Source organism: Lepisosteus oculatus, chromosome 7, assembly GCF_040954835.1.
Source record: "Lepisosteus oculatus isolate fLepOcu1 chromosome 7, fLepOcu1.hap2, whole genome shotgun sequence".
NCBI classification, from domain to species: Eukaryota; Metazoa; Chordata; class Actinopteri; order Semionotiformes; family Lepisosteidae; genus Lepisosteus; species Lepisosteus oculatus.
Window position 1 is genome coordinate 57274193 of NC_090702.1, and position 13957 is coordinate 57288149.

At 42.0% G+C, this 13957-nt stretch overlaps 1 protein-coding gene across 1 annotated transcript; it reads left to right on the forward strand.

Moving 5' to 3' along the window:
- Positions 1 to 1908: 1908 nt before the first annotated feature.
- Positions 1909 to 7828, forward strand: LOC102692892 (B-cell translocation gene 1, anti-proliferative). The gene is made up of 2 exons (XM_006633050.3): positions 1909 to 2292; positions 4805 to 7828. Exons 1-2 carry the CDS (start codon positions 2148 to 2150, stop codon positions 5179 to 5181), a joined length of 522 nt encoding a protein of 173 aa, XP_006633113.1. The 5' UTR covers positions 1909 to 2147; the 3' UTR covers positions 5182 to 7828.
- The last annotated feature ends 6129 nt before the right edge of the window (positions 7829 to 13957 follow it).

The window sequence follows — 13957 nt, forward strand, 5'->3', positions numbered from 1 at the left end:
TAGAATATAGCCTATGATAGTCTGGGCCTAATTCTTTAACATACAGAAACACTTCAGTTATAGGTCACAGGAACACAGACATTAACAAATACACATGTTCTGCTCTTACAGATGATTTCATCATCTATTGATGAATAGTGTGGTGATGATTCACCGCTAATATTTTTTTATTGGTTTTGACATGTGTGTGAACCCAGGGGGCCCGGGAGAGGTGACAGTGGATCACAGCTTCACAGTTCCATTCTAATCCACAGTAAGAACATAAGAAAGGTTAGAAACTAGAAGAGGCCATTTGCCCATCTGGCAAATAGAAGAGTATTGACGCCATTTCTTAAAAGGGAGTCAGCTTCAAGCACATGGCTGGGGATCTTGTTCCATACTCCCTCAATTGTTTGTGTAAAGAATACCCTGTGGCCTTGGTTTATAATGTACTTGCATGGCGTTTTCATTAATGTCGTCCAGTTCATGTTTCATTGATTACGCTGAATACGTCCACTGTGCTGAATCTGTCAGGGCCTTTGAGGATTTTGAACACTTGTATGAGGTTCCCTCGTGCTCTTCTTTGTTCAAGTCCACAATGTATTGCTTTACGGATGTATTCCACACTGCTCAAGGGGAATTCAGGAGACAATGCCTTGACACAATATACGTTTTTCAATGAAAATGTTTCTTATGGTGTTATGACTTCACATCCTGCTTGGTGTTAATTGCATAAATTAAAAAAAAACTAAAATATTTTTTACACTTGACTATATATTGTGTACTTAATCAGGATTCATATATCCATAAGGAGCACGTTTATAATTTCTTCCGCAGTTATGAAATACGCTGATGCTCTGCGTTGACGACATCTTGTTTTTTTTTTATTTTTGCTTTACAGACGTTTAATGCTGTTTATGTCGAATGTTATGTTGAAATTATGTTAATTTCACTCAGTCCTTTCACAAAGAAGGTCTGTGACGTCTGTCCCATTCATCGGCCCACATACTGTACATACATATTCAATTTCTATTATCCCCGGGTCCCGTGAAGCCTTTTGACATTCAGCTCGTTCTGTGTGTACTACTTTAATTAGGAATTCATGAATACACTGGGAAAGCATTTATCAAAGGGACAAACATTTATCACTCACATTTAACACAGATCAACAGATCAGAATATGTTTCTGAATTTTAGAAAGTACACATATACATATAAAAAATAAATTTAAATAAATCTAAAGTCTATTACCTAAAAGATAATACAAAAGAATGTTACAGCTCGCCCTTGAGGTATAATTTTAATGTCATTTGCATATGTAGAATGCACGTATTTCGTTTGCTAAAACGCATATAGACCAGAGACATATTTGATCGTAGAAAACTGAGACAACGATAGGCTTATGTCTGGCGTGTATACTGTATGTCACTGAATTTCATCGCCATTGTCTCGTAGGGAAATCGGAGAAGCAGCCGGGTAACATCGAATATCAGGAAATCGCTGTTTGTAAACGACAGGAGAGCATTCTTTTCGTGTGGCGTATTTGTTTTGGTGTTTTTTTTTCTCAGTCGCTAGTTAGTTTAAGAAACTCGCCCGATGGCTGCTGGGAAGAAAGCAGGTTATCGGTGAATAACAACATGGCCGGACAGCTAGTTAGTTTAAGAAACTCGGCCGATCGTTGCTAGGAAGAAAACAGGTTATCGGTGAACAACCACAACATGGCCGGACAGCCCGCTCCCTGCTGACCCGCGGCGCAGCATTAATCCCCACCCGCCCGCTCACGGTTTATTTTGGGATAGAAGACGCAATGCTCACTACAGCTCCGCCTCTCGTCGTGGCGTCTCTCCCTGCGCTGCCCGGATAGGCTTGGCCGCCCAGCTGTTGCGGGACGTCAGGGCTGGGGGCCGGCCGCTATAAAGCAGCCTGCCCTGCAAGCCCGAGTCTTCTGTTTACCAACACAGCGACCCCGTTCCGCGCATGATCTCCCTGGCAAACTTTCCAACCTCGGGAAATAAGTGCCCTGCGCGGTGCAACCCGCTCTCGGACAGCAGCAGGAGGAGGAGGACCTGCGCTCGGCTTGGAGAGGACAGCGGTAGCAGGAAGAGGACCTGCGCTCGGCTTGGAGAGGACGGGGTCCCAGTGAACCCGGGACGGCGCCTCCGCTCCTGATGCACCCCCTGTGCGCGCGGGCCAGCATGCTGCCGGAGATCAGCGCGGCCGCGAGCTTCCTGTCGCACCTGCTGCGCGCCCGGGGGCTCGTGAGCGACCGGCAGCTGCAGACCTTCAGCCAGAGCCTGCAGGACCTGCTGGCGGGTAAGGGCCGGGCCGGGCCGGATCCGGACCGAACCGGGTCCGGGGCTCGGCTCTCCGGCGCACAAGCCACGCCGACGTGGCGCGTCCACTGCCGCAGGGAGACGGCGCGGCGCCGAGCTTGTCGGTGGAGTCCGAGTCAAGCCTGCTTTGCGCTTCGCCCGTGTGGATAGTGGTAGTGTCAGCGGTGCCTGCAGCAGTGGAGGCCCGGCCCGTCCCCCCGGGAACAGCGCACAACCACGTTGTGGTCCACCGTGTGCGTGTCCGTCCGTCCCGGTCGCCCCGGCTCGGCCCGGGCTGTGGCGGTGCAGTGTCTCTCCGGAGCCGGGGCGGGCTCGGTTCGCTGCTTCCGGACCAGCAGACCAGACCAGAAAGGAGCAGAAGTTTTATAAAAATGAACCGTCGATCTTAGATGTTACTTTTTTTTGTGAATACTAGTGAGACTGGATTGACAATTCCGTCAATACTTAGCTCACCGATTGACAAAATCTAAAACAAGGAGGTTTAATATTACCGGAGGACCCTTTTAATAATCCAGACGGAAGCAGTTTTCAAGAATTAAAATGTCAGGTTATTGTTTAAGTAGCCCTTTATTTACCAGAGTTTCTCTATGGTTAAGACGCGACTGGCCATTTTGTGTTTGATCTGGAAATAAGAGAAGTGGATTAATATTACGGCAATGTTTTTTTTTCTCACTGTAATTTCACGGTTGTGAGCTATACAGCTCTGGAGAGACTGCGGGATTTCGTTGTTATATTGCTGTAATTGCTTAATTAGCCTGTGCCCCAGTTTCTTCCTGGGTGCCCCGAGCTGAGCAGCTTGTTGTGTCGCATCAGGTGTTTATTTCAGAATCGACGGAGGACCGAGAAACTGGAATGAAACTAGAGGCTAAATTGATGACGCATGAGTTTATTTAGCCGCTGCGGTGGGTTTTTCCTGATTACGAAATCGAAATGTAATAACGCGTGAAACTGAATTCCCAGCTCAGGCTCAAGCTACTTTGATTTTTGTTTCAGAAGGTTGCTCGGTTTCGCTGGCACAAGTGTCCCGAGCAAGCTCGGCCATATTTATCGTAACCTGGCATTAGGGGACATTTTCGGCCGCCTTGATTGTTTGAAGACTTCTACAGAAAGCCGCCCCGTTTTCACCCCGCTCTTGAACGTGTAGCAAGCTTGTATGTGTTTAGGATTGACAAATGAGCCCAGAGGCCGCGGCAGGAGGGTAAGGGTTAATCATATTGATCACACGAACGCGGAACCCTGTGCTTCCGCTCATGTCTCCTCGATTGCGCAGATAAGTAGAAAAGTTGTGATCCCGTCTGTAAACTGCTTCGTCGGCAGAAATCAAGCCTCCCTCCAAACCTTTAAGACGAGCTTAATGTACCTAGATACGTTTTTTTAAACGGTTCTCTGAAATGTAGTACACAATTTGCCTGGAGCAGTTTGCACCCTGTTAGTATCAGCGTTATTTACAGACGCGTTTATGGACTGACTGTTTATCTGTGTGGTGTTTAGATGTATAGGCTTTGACCCTTTGTAAAAAATGTAGCATATTTTCTTTTGGGGTCGTTGTACAGTGAGATTATTTTTTTGAAAGGCGTTACTGCTCCCTAAAGGAGTTCCTGGAATTCAGTGCAGCCTTTGCCTTTCTGGTAGTTCGGTTTTCGAGGTTGGTTTCCGAAGGTGCAGCCAGCAGCAAAGGCCCAGTAAAGACTGTATTGCTCACAGGGGTGCATGTCTGTGAAGACAATCTATGGTGAGAGTTTCAGGCAGTAGGCGAACGGTTTCCATTCGAGATGAGGAGCTCCCTTTTTAATTTATGCTTTCTGTGTTAGTCACAGTTAGCCCTCTCTTGTCAGGGCTAACTGGTAGGTGTACATTCAGTGCAAATTCTTTCAAATTGTAGTGTTTCTGTAGTTATGCTTGTGTAGTTTTTATTCTTGTATATAAGTTTCATTTGTATTATTGTATATCGCTTTCCAGTGCAGTTGGCAGGCTATCAGTAAATAAAAAACTATTTGTACTTACTCAGAAATCACTTTAAGACATGTATAAGAGAGTCAGGCTTGGGGAATTTAATCATTGCGTTCTTTCTGGACATGCGCTCTGTTAAAAATGCGCGTGGGCTTTCTCATACCTGATGAAAGCACCATTGCTCATCTCTCTTATAGACGAAAGCCAGCTCAGACAGTCCTTGTTTGCTGTGTGTTTTTGCAGTATCCCGTCGTGGTAAAATGAGTCGCAACTGAAATGGATTTTTAAAAAATGGGGCGTTTTTGTACCTACGACCACAAAACGAAGTTGCGAATTCAACCTTTAACCTGATTCAGAAGTCCAAAAGGAATTGCCTGCGGTGTCCTCTGCCGCTGAAGACCTGTGAAGATTCTTGTTCAGTTTTAATTAATAACAACAAGGTGTGGGGCGGAGAGAGCTGGCTTTATTTTCCTCGTGTGGCAGCAGTAACTGGGCGGGCAGCGTTATCCCGATCAAGAGCGTCTCCTCTCCTCTCTTCACAGAGCAGTACAAGCACCACTGGTTCCCCGACAGGCCCTGCAAGGGCTCCGGCTACCGCTGCATCCGCATCAACCACAAGATGGACCCACTGGTGGGCAGGGCGGGCCAGCGGGTCGGGCTCAGCGCGCAGCAGCTCTTCCGGCTCCTGCCCAGCGAGCTCACGCTCTGGGTGGACCCCTTCGAGGTGTCCTACCGCATCGGGGAAGACGGGTCGATCTGCGTGCTCTACGAGTCGCCGCCGGCCGGTGGCAGCGGCGCCCAGGGCCCCGCGGGCGGCGGACTGGCCATGGCGGACAGTCGGATCAGCTGCAAGGAGGAGCTGCTGCTGGGAGGGGCCAGTCCCTCCAAATCCTATGCCATGATGACGGTGTCCGGCTAGCGGCTCCGCCTGACGGGGGAGATGCCAGCTGAAGAGAACTCGGAGGTTTTGTGACTTTCTGAGGGCTCCCTTGGGGAGAGGATCATGGACTCTCGTGGTGCAGCTATGAAGATCTAAGATGCAGCTTTCGTGGTGTTGAGGGGGGTGGGGGGGTATTGCCTAATTGCCACAATTGTAGACTTTGCACTTTGGTACGTCGTCTTTTGTAAGGAATTCATTGCAGCATATTGCTATACCTTTATTTGTCGAGAAATCTATTTTTTAAAGAAAACGGGTTTAAAAATCCTGCAGGTATTCTGTACTGTGGTCAGAGAGTGACCCCATCGCTCCTAGATGCTTCAACTAGTCATTGAAGAACCTCTTTTTCCCGTGCAGTACGTAAACCACAGATGGTCATTTGTACCTGGGACAAATTGGACTTCGCTTTTGTCTTTAGTTACAGAATACTGTCAATCAGAAATGTTCCTTGTGTATATAAGATTGCTATAGATTAAATTCTGCCATGATTTATGAAGATGGTGCATTTTTCAGCAGTTCTGTTACTCTGAGATTTAATACCAGTTCTTTTCATGCCCGTATGTCAGCATACCTGTAACCCTGATTTTAAATCTAGTTCAGAAGTCTAGTGTGCATCTCCCACCTCTTTGTGTGTTGGTGTTCCCCTTAACCCGGGTAGAGTGAAGTGTTATGGTTACTTGAGTGCACTTGGACCTCCAGACTGTGGAACAGGTTAGTAGTCCTTACCTTCCATATAGTAGAATTGTTTTAACCTTTACCTTTTACTTAGGAAAATGGGCCAGGCTTGACAAAACAACTTACTATTACTATACAATCCATTCGTAAATTTGTTGTATTGTTCCTTCTAGTTGGGGATTTAGTTGTATTTTAGGGTTTCTGTTTTGCTTAATATTCCTCTGTTTCCAATTTGAAATAAACTCCTCCTCTCCCTGCGAGATACACAGAGATTGGCTTTTCACGGGGTAGAGCTCTTGTAGTGGAGTGATTGAGGTGCTGCAGGAAAGTTTTAAAGTCAAATTGCCACGAAAGCAGGATGTTTTCAGTCAGTGCTGTACACAACTCTCTTCTTCCTGTGCATGCACTCGGGGTAGGAGAGAGCTGGGGGTTGAGTGCAGTAGAAGGGGCTCCTGCTGCAGGGTTTCTTTAACAGTGGGCTGTGTTCTCAGGCTGCCTTGTCCAGGCACCAGTGAGAGCAGAGAGGAGGGGCTGGCAGAGAGCCAGGCTCCAGGGTTTCATCACACTTCTGAGTCACTGTCATGTGCGGGACAAATTTGTGTAGGAGGTGCATGAAGAGCTATATTTGTGAGGGCTGTTTTCCTCATTTTATTTCACTGTTTCGCTGGGTGGCTACACTAATGTGAGCCCTGGGCCCCTTTGAGACATTAATGAAGGTGTTTGGTCTTCTTCTGTCGCTGAAGTGCATCTGTTTAGACTGTGAATTCTCGGACAGAATGTGTGGTGCCACATTCCACACCCCTTGGTCAGAAGTGTCAGCCTTTGGCCAGATAAGGGCAGCTATGACCTGGCTTTTCTTATAACTGCACTGATTGTAGTGAGCATTCAGCAGGCACTGAGCTTGTTCTTTTCCCTCTTAATATAATATAAAAATGTCTGCAATAACCAATGTGAAACTGGGATCTCTAGGAAAAACCCTATAGCAACAAGTTGGGTTTTGGGTACTTTTCGAAGTTTCTAACAATGACTTCAGCAGTCAGTGGCAAATGTTTCCGTACCTGTGATTATTAGTCCTGTGTTCATGACAATACTCCTACTGAAGCCTGTGCTACAGCCTGCCTTAAATGGTGACAGAAAAGATGGCACAAGTGGCATAAGTTGTAGGTTACAGATCCAAATGGGGGGGGGGACTTTTAAAGAAATCTATATTGGACACTTGCTTTAGTGCTGTTATTATGGGATTAATTTTCTTTTGGAGATTTTTTTCTTACATCTGTAAATGTTAAATCACTTTTACTTTACATTGTTAACCTGCTCAAGTTGAATATAGTTGGGATTTATAACTGATTAATATAAAATTTAAATGTGGACTGTTATAAACGCATTGGTTCATTGACCATGAATATGCAAACATGCTATCCATTCCGAATTGAGACCTAAAAATATCTTGACAGGGCTCTTAACAGGCATAATGTATTTTCATTTATGGTAAAAGGTTTAACCTGTCCATCTTTCCTAAATGTACATTAAAAAGTATTAATGCAGTTGTGTATGGTTGTAGAGTTATGTCGGTTTCACTTTTGGATGTAGAGGTCATGGCATATACCACCTACTCATTTCAAGTACTCTGTAACCTGATTTTTGAGATGTTGCCAAACTCAAGCCATAGGGGCCAATGTTGTCAATGCATTGTGCTAGCAAGGACCAAAGTAAGTTCTTTTGGTAAATCTGGGTAATTTTCATGATCTTTGAATCTTGTCTGTTTTTTTTTTTAAACTAAACTAGTTAAGACAAAGCATTTCTTCCTTGTGAACTGTCTGTTTTTATTTTCTTAGATATGTTGTGAACTGCTGTAAATTTGTACAGTTCAATGTAAATTGTGAGAAAGTTGTACAGATTTCTATATTTTGGAAGAGATTTTTTTCCTCTGTAATAAAACTTTCATATCTTCGCATTTTTGTGGTGCATCTGATCTTTTTTTTTAACCCACACTTTTTATCCACTCTGAAGGGGTCATTTTGTCCTTGTGGATATATAACATCAAAAGCATTCTGAAAACATTTAATACCAGGTCGTTTACAGTCCTTTTTTGCTTCTCTGAAGAATACTTCAGACCTTTTGAAAACCTAGGATACAAATGAGAGGAGTCCATTTTGCACATCTATCCAGTGTGGTTGCTCGTAGGTAATTGAAGCAAGTATCTCATCTAGCTATTTCCTGAGGAAACTCAGTAACTTAGGTCAGTAGCTTGTTCCAGTCTTTCACGACCTCTTGTATAAAAAAATAAATAAAAATCGGTCTCCTGTTCTCAGTTTTAGATGCATTTCCATGTAGTTTATACTGGTATTCTGTGATTTGTATTCACTGTTGATTCTGTGAAGTCCATTCAGTTGAGTCAACCTTCAGAATTCAGAAGTCAGCTTGGTGCATTTTGCGATCATGAATCTGGCCTTCTTGGTCTTTGCCGTTGAAGACAAAGACCAGCTTGCACTCTACAAAGATTCAGGTCTTTATAGGGTGTCTGTGTGCAACATTTAAGCCCAGGATTATATCAGTTTGCTTTTCTATTGACTAATTTCAAAACAGCACTCTTTTTAGGTAACATGGTCACATGGAGTTCTAAATGAAGTCTTAGTACAGTATTATACAATTTTAACAACATCCCTGTTGGCTGTCACTTAAAATGCCATTATTTTCTAAGTTAGTCTAATTTTGCTGTAACTATAATTTGTATAAGTTTGCCAGTAACTGAAGTAAGCAGATTGGTCAGTAGTTTTTTTGGTTCAGGTATGTTGCCCTCTTTATGAACTGGTTTTCCATATTCATTCTCAGAATTGTTGGCGACAGCTTCCATGCTAAGTAAGTTAAATATTCCAGCTAGGAGGTTCATTTGGGGAAAATGAACCTCCTAGCTGGTTCATTTGGGGAAAATTAACCCTGCTGATTCATTACTTTTTAACTGTCATAACCGCTGTAGAACTTCAGTGCCAGTATATTAAAATTTGATCCAATACTGATACTTTAGATATTATGTAGAGTATGTTATTGATGTCTTGTAAGGTGAAACCTTTTTATTTTCACATCATAAAATATGTGGGTAATCGGACTTTACGCTGTGCAGCTCAGTGAGACCACTGAATGTGTTCTGGGAATGTTGACAGCAGGAATCTCGCAATGTGAAAATGCTAGGGTGTACAGGGTCCATCTGTTCACCATTTCTCCAGCCAAACTACTAACTGACAGGAAGCACCTGTGATCTGACCAGAGCCAGTCAACCATATGCAATGATTAAATAACGAGATTGTCACAGTGAGGGACCCCCAATGGGCTGTTTCTGCACAGCAAAAGTTAGTTGCAGATACAGCTGGGTTTTGTGGAAAACAGGTCCCGAGTGTGAAACTTGACATGATTCATTGTGACCAGGCTAAAACAGCTGAACATTAACATGGAAGAATTTCTCCTGTATACTGAGGTCTTCTGCCAATTCCCACATCTGTGTCTCTTTGACAATTGTTGAATAAGTCATACGGAAGGAATCACAAGAGGTTGGTTAGGTGGAGGTAACACCATTAAAGTCATCCTTAAGGCATGGTCTTTTCTCGATGATGGAATTCTCACTCCCTAGAGTGTACTTGCTGTCTGCATGGCAATCACCCTATCGACAAAATAGTTCTGAATTTTATTCACTCTGAATATTTTCAATGTGTGACTATTCTTTTTGTAAGCTCCTAATTTAAAACAATCTTAGATGAACTTGGTTCACAGTTATGACCTTTGCATCAGCTGGAAGAAAATAAAAAAAACAGTACCAGTGACTGGATCAAATGCTACAGCGGTGAATCCCCTTCTCCAAAGGTCCAAATTGTTACTTTAGGGCAAAACAATGATGATGGTGGTTCTGAACCTCAGAAATTGCTACAACTTTGATAATTACGGAACCCAATCAACTTTTAGGAGCTAAAAGCAATGGCAAATATCTGCCTCAAAAATATGTCAAATAAGAAATCCTGTGGAATAAAAAACGCAAAGGACAGGTATCCACTAAAACCAAACTTTGTAACCCCTGAAATATAACCGGAGTCAGAGTGGATTTCAGAACCTTTTTTCAACAACCATTCTAACCAATCTTAAAATAATGTAATGAACAAAACTGTAGAATGTTAATATATCCGTTTATCCTGAATCCAGATTTTCAGATCAGGTTTCAAGATTTAAATAGATGAAACGAATCTGCCTCTCAAGTTGCCTTTTCTACAAAAACACAATTCAGCTTAAACCTTTACACCTTGAGTGGCAGTGTCGCAATAAATATGAATTGTACAATAAATGAAAATGTGTCTCTTGAATGTTAATTTATTTTCAGTGACTCATTTCAGTGACATTTAAAAAAGGAAGTTTTATTTTCTTGAAAAAGCAAAGCAGTGTGTGAGATTCCTAGCAAAACAGCAGGAAAAAAAAATGAAAACAATTGTATTCCCTTAAAAATGTTTCAGAGGAAAATGAGTGCAGTCACATTTCAAATCCATTGTGTAACATAGTCATAGACACACAGACATTACTATAATTTAGATTGGCACGAGAGTCCTGAAATCTCGCACACGAATACGACTGATTCAAAATGTGAAAATAAGTAAAATAATTTGACTTTTTTTAATGGAGATTATAAAATTAAAAAAAGAATTTCCCAAGGAAAATACATTTTGCACTGAATTGTGTGGAAGGATCATGACCTGACATACGGTAGGTACCTTCTGTCTTTGGTTTTGTGCTATTAAAGCGTCTGTAGTCAAGCCCAAATCAAGCTGCTTTTTAAGCAGGCATGCCCTGGCAATGTCACGAAATCCAGTTAAACTGGGGTGGCAGTTATGCAAAATAACTTAAGGCTTTGCAGCTGTCTTAATTACAGTGTTTTTCAGGTGTTGGTGCCAGGGTTTTTTTTCCCTGAAAGCTAATGTAACGCTTCTAGGCCTGAAAATTGTTTTCATTCGTTTGAGATTCTTTTGAATAGATTTGGACTTTTACTCCGTCTGGTTTATGCAGTTCTCTTCTCTTCACAACAATACTGCGGGCGAAACAATCGTAGCCGAGCCCCTCTTGGCTCCTGACACAGAGAGAGGGACTACAAAGGGAAAGAGGCCGCAAAAATCAATTGTGTCCTCTTCTGTGATGTCGTTCAGTAGCCTGAGGCCATTGTCATTAGTCTGCTGAACACGCATCACCTTGATCTTGTCTCTGTTCAAGAAGGAGAGAGGAACGGTTTGCCATTTTAAAACTCTTGAAAGTGGTTTTAACATATACAATAAATATCTACCTCCCCAAGTTGCACAATGAACCAAAAATGTAAATAAAGCTAAAAATTAATTGTCAGTCTTCACGGGGGAGGGTAACTTTCTTTAGTCCTTCACAAGCTGCCTTCTAGAAATAGCAAACCTTTGATCTGGACTCTATATGTACAGGTACAGGCAGTCCGGTGGCACAGTGGTTAACATTGCTACCTGTTGTCCTAGGTTAAGTTCTGGACCTGGATTGCTATCTGTGTGGAGTTCGTTTGTTCTCCCCGTGTTTGTAGGATTTTCCTCCCACAGTTCCAGAAACATACTTGTAGGTTAATTTGCTTCTGAGAAAATTGGCCCTGGTGTGTCTGTGCGTCTGCCCTGCAATGGATTGGTGAGCTTTGCGTCAGCTGCTTGCTAAAATAGGTTCTGGCTCCTCCACAATCCTGAATTTGCAAAAGCGGCTAGAAGATGCATGTACACTAAAAAAGTATATTTTAAAGCCTACCATATTATGATCACATTTCTCTAATGGTTTTATCACTTGTCTTCCTCAGTGCATCTTGATTATTTGTCATTTAGACATTCTTCCTTGTAGGTGATCTAGCGAACATTAATCAGGAAGCAGTCTGTCTTTTCACTTTTCTCTTGTTTTATTTATTTTTCTTAAAATCAATTTTTGGTCTGAGAAAGTCTTAGAAATGCCTCTGCCTTACAGAGCAGTTGCTGAGAGTTATTTTCACTTAAGTAGAATCAAATAAAGAGAAACAAAATCACAGGATAGTGTAGCTTTAGACATAGAATAGAACATGACAATGTACATGTCCAGTGGGGGTGTCCGGTCCTGGTCCTGCAAGGCTGGTCAGTGTGTCTGCAGGTTATCTAGATCCCCTCAAAGTAGAAGCATCTGAAGAGCTGGAAGAAGTGGTTAAATTAACCCCATCAATCCAATAATGAGCTGATTTACGATGTTTTTAAAACATAAAGAGGAAGTGAAATTCCAGATCCTATAATCCTACATCTAATATCTCTCCCCCTAAGAAGGAGGTGAAATTCCAGATCCTATAATCCTACATCTAATATCTCTCCCCCTAAGAAGGAGGTGAAATTCCAGATCCCATAATCCTACTCATAATATCTCTCCTCCTATTTGTGCTTCTGCCTCCCTCACTCACCCTCACAGATACCCCCTGACTCACCCCCACTTCTCCCTCGCAGACCCCCTTACTCACCCTGACAGCAGCTCCCTGGCTCATTCCTCATGAAGAAAGGACGGTCCAGTCTTCAAGGGCAGGCTGCCGTTCCCTCGCCAAGGGCAGTTACGCCAAATATGTTTCAATTAGTTTTGTCTCCCTGTCTTATTAATTAGGATGTGTCTGAACTGCTAAAAGGCTGTTAAGAGATGAGTTGGAATGAAAACCTGCAAATACACTGACTCTCCAGGTCCAGGATTGCCCATTCTTGATGCAGGGTGATTAAGGAGAGTGCGTTATCTTCTACCACTGATCCTAACCATGTGGACAACAGGTTTTTATGTTGGCACATTTTTCTCCGACTCTAGGTAATGTAGGGAAGCAGTAAAAGGCATATAGTATGTCGGGATGTATAGTAAAGGTATAGAATATTAATCAGGGGATTTTATGTTACTTAACTTCTATAATGCAACAGAATCAGTTCAGAAAAGATCTACTAGATTTAATGGAATGTCCTTTACTGACAGGCTATAATAATATATATATATATTAACTTTAACAGAGAATACTATGAGAAGACCTGATTCACGTATTCAAAATCATCAAAGTCATTGATAAAGTCAACTCAAATGGCTTCTGTGTGTGTCAGTTAGCTTTCATAGCTAAATAACCTGGGATGATGCCTGATTGCACTGCCATTCTGGTGTCATACAATTAAAATGTTTGTTTCATCTATCTTTTGGTTTGTTTATTATAAAAGTGTTTTTGGAATTTGATGTTTGGTGAAGGCCAAGAAGCTATACTATCCTCTCATATGTGATTATTTTATAAATCTGTGCCAAAGGCTGCTGGTATTGTTGGGCCAGAGCCTTGTTTCCTCAGATTTGACTTTCTAAACGTGTTTGGAAGAGATGACTCAACACCAGAGCAGCTACAATGGAGAAACTGAAAAACAAAATCTAAAATCGAAAGAAAGGTACAAAAGACAATGGGACATAAGATGCTCAAGAAACTAACTATCAAGAAATGAAATAATTATGATTTAAACATTTAAGTACTTTCACTTGTCTGCTACTTCACAAAAAGAATATTACAGTGGCTTCAACAGCATAATTTATTTGTGTTTCTTGAGACAGCACTTTATCCACTGAATGATTCCAGTATTTTCATCAACTTAAAATTAATAAAATATGTTCATAAGCTTTTCAGACTTAATAAAAAAACGATTTCATTATTGTATTGGATGTATCCTGTTTAGACAGTAAAATACATTAAATTGATTATTATTATTATTGGATCCTTTTCTCAAAATCCTCACTAACATTTTGGTTCCTATCTGTTTCTGTTATCTATACATGTGGTATAATTTATTAAGGTACACTAATCAGGTACCTGATAAGATTTTCACACAGAAAGTATGCTTGTGGAAAAAAAAAACAATAAAATATCAGAGAGATGTCTAAAGATTGACATTTTGGAGTTTAGGATTTGGAGTGTCCAATAAAGTTGGAGTTATTACAGTGAATTGTATCTAAAATAAGAAAATAACATTGTTGTAAATGATATAGCTGTTTCCTGAATGGAGTCCGGCTCTCTCAGCCCGAGTCTGAGTCTGTG

What these genes read in the sequence shown, in the direction of transcription:
- LOC102692892 (XM_006633050.3), top strand. Translation starts at nt 2,148, where the DNA reads ATGCACCCCCTGTGCGCGCGGGCCAGCATGCTGCCGGAGATCAGCGCG. An exon ending in CCTGCAGGACCTGCTGGCGG is followed by an intron (nt 2,293 to 4,804) that starts GTAAGGGCCGGG and finishes CTCTCTTCACAG; the next exon opens with AGCAGTACAAGCACCACTGG.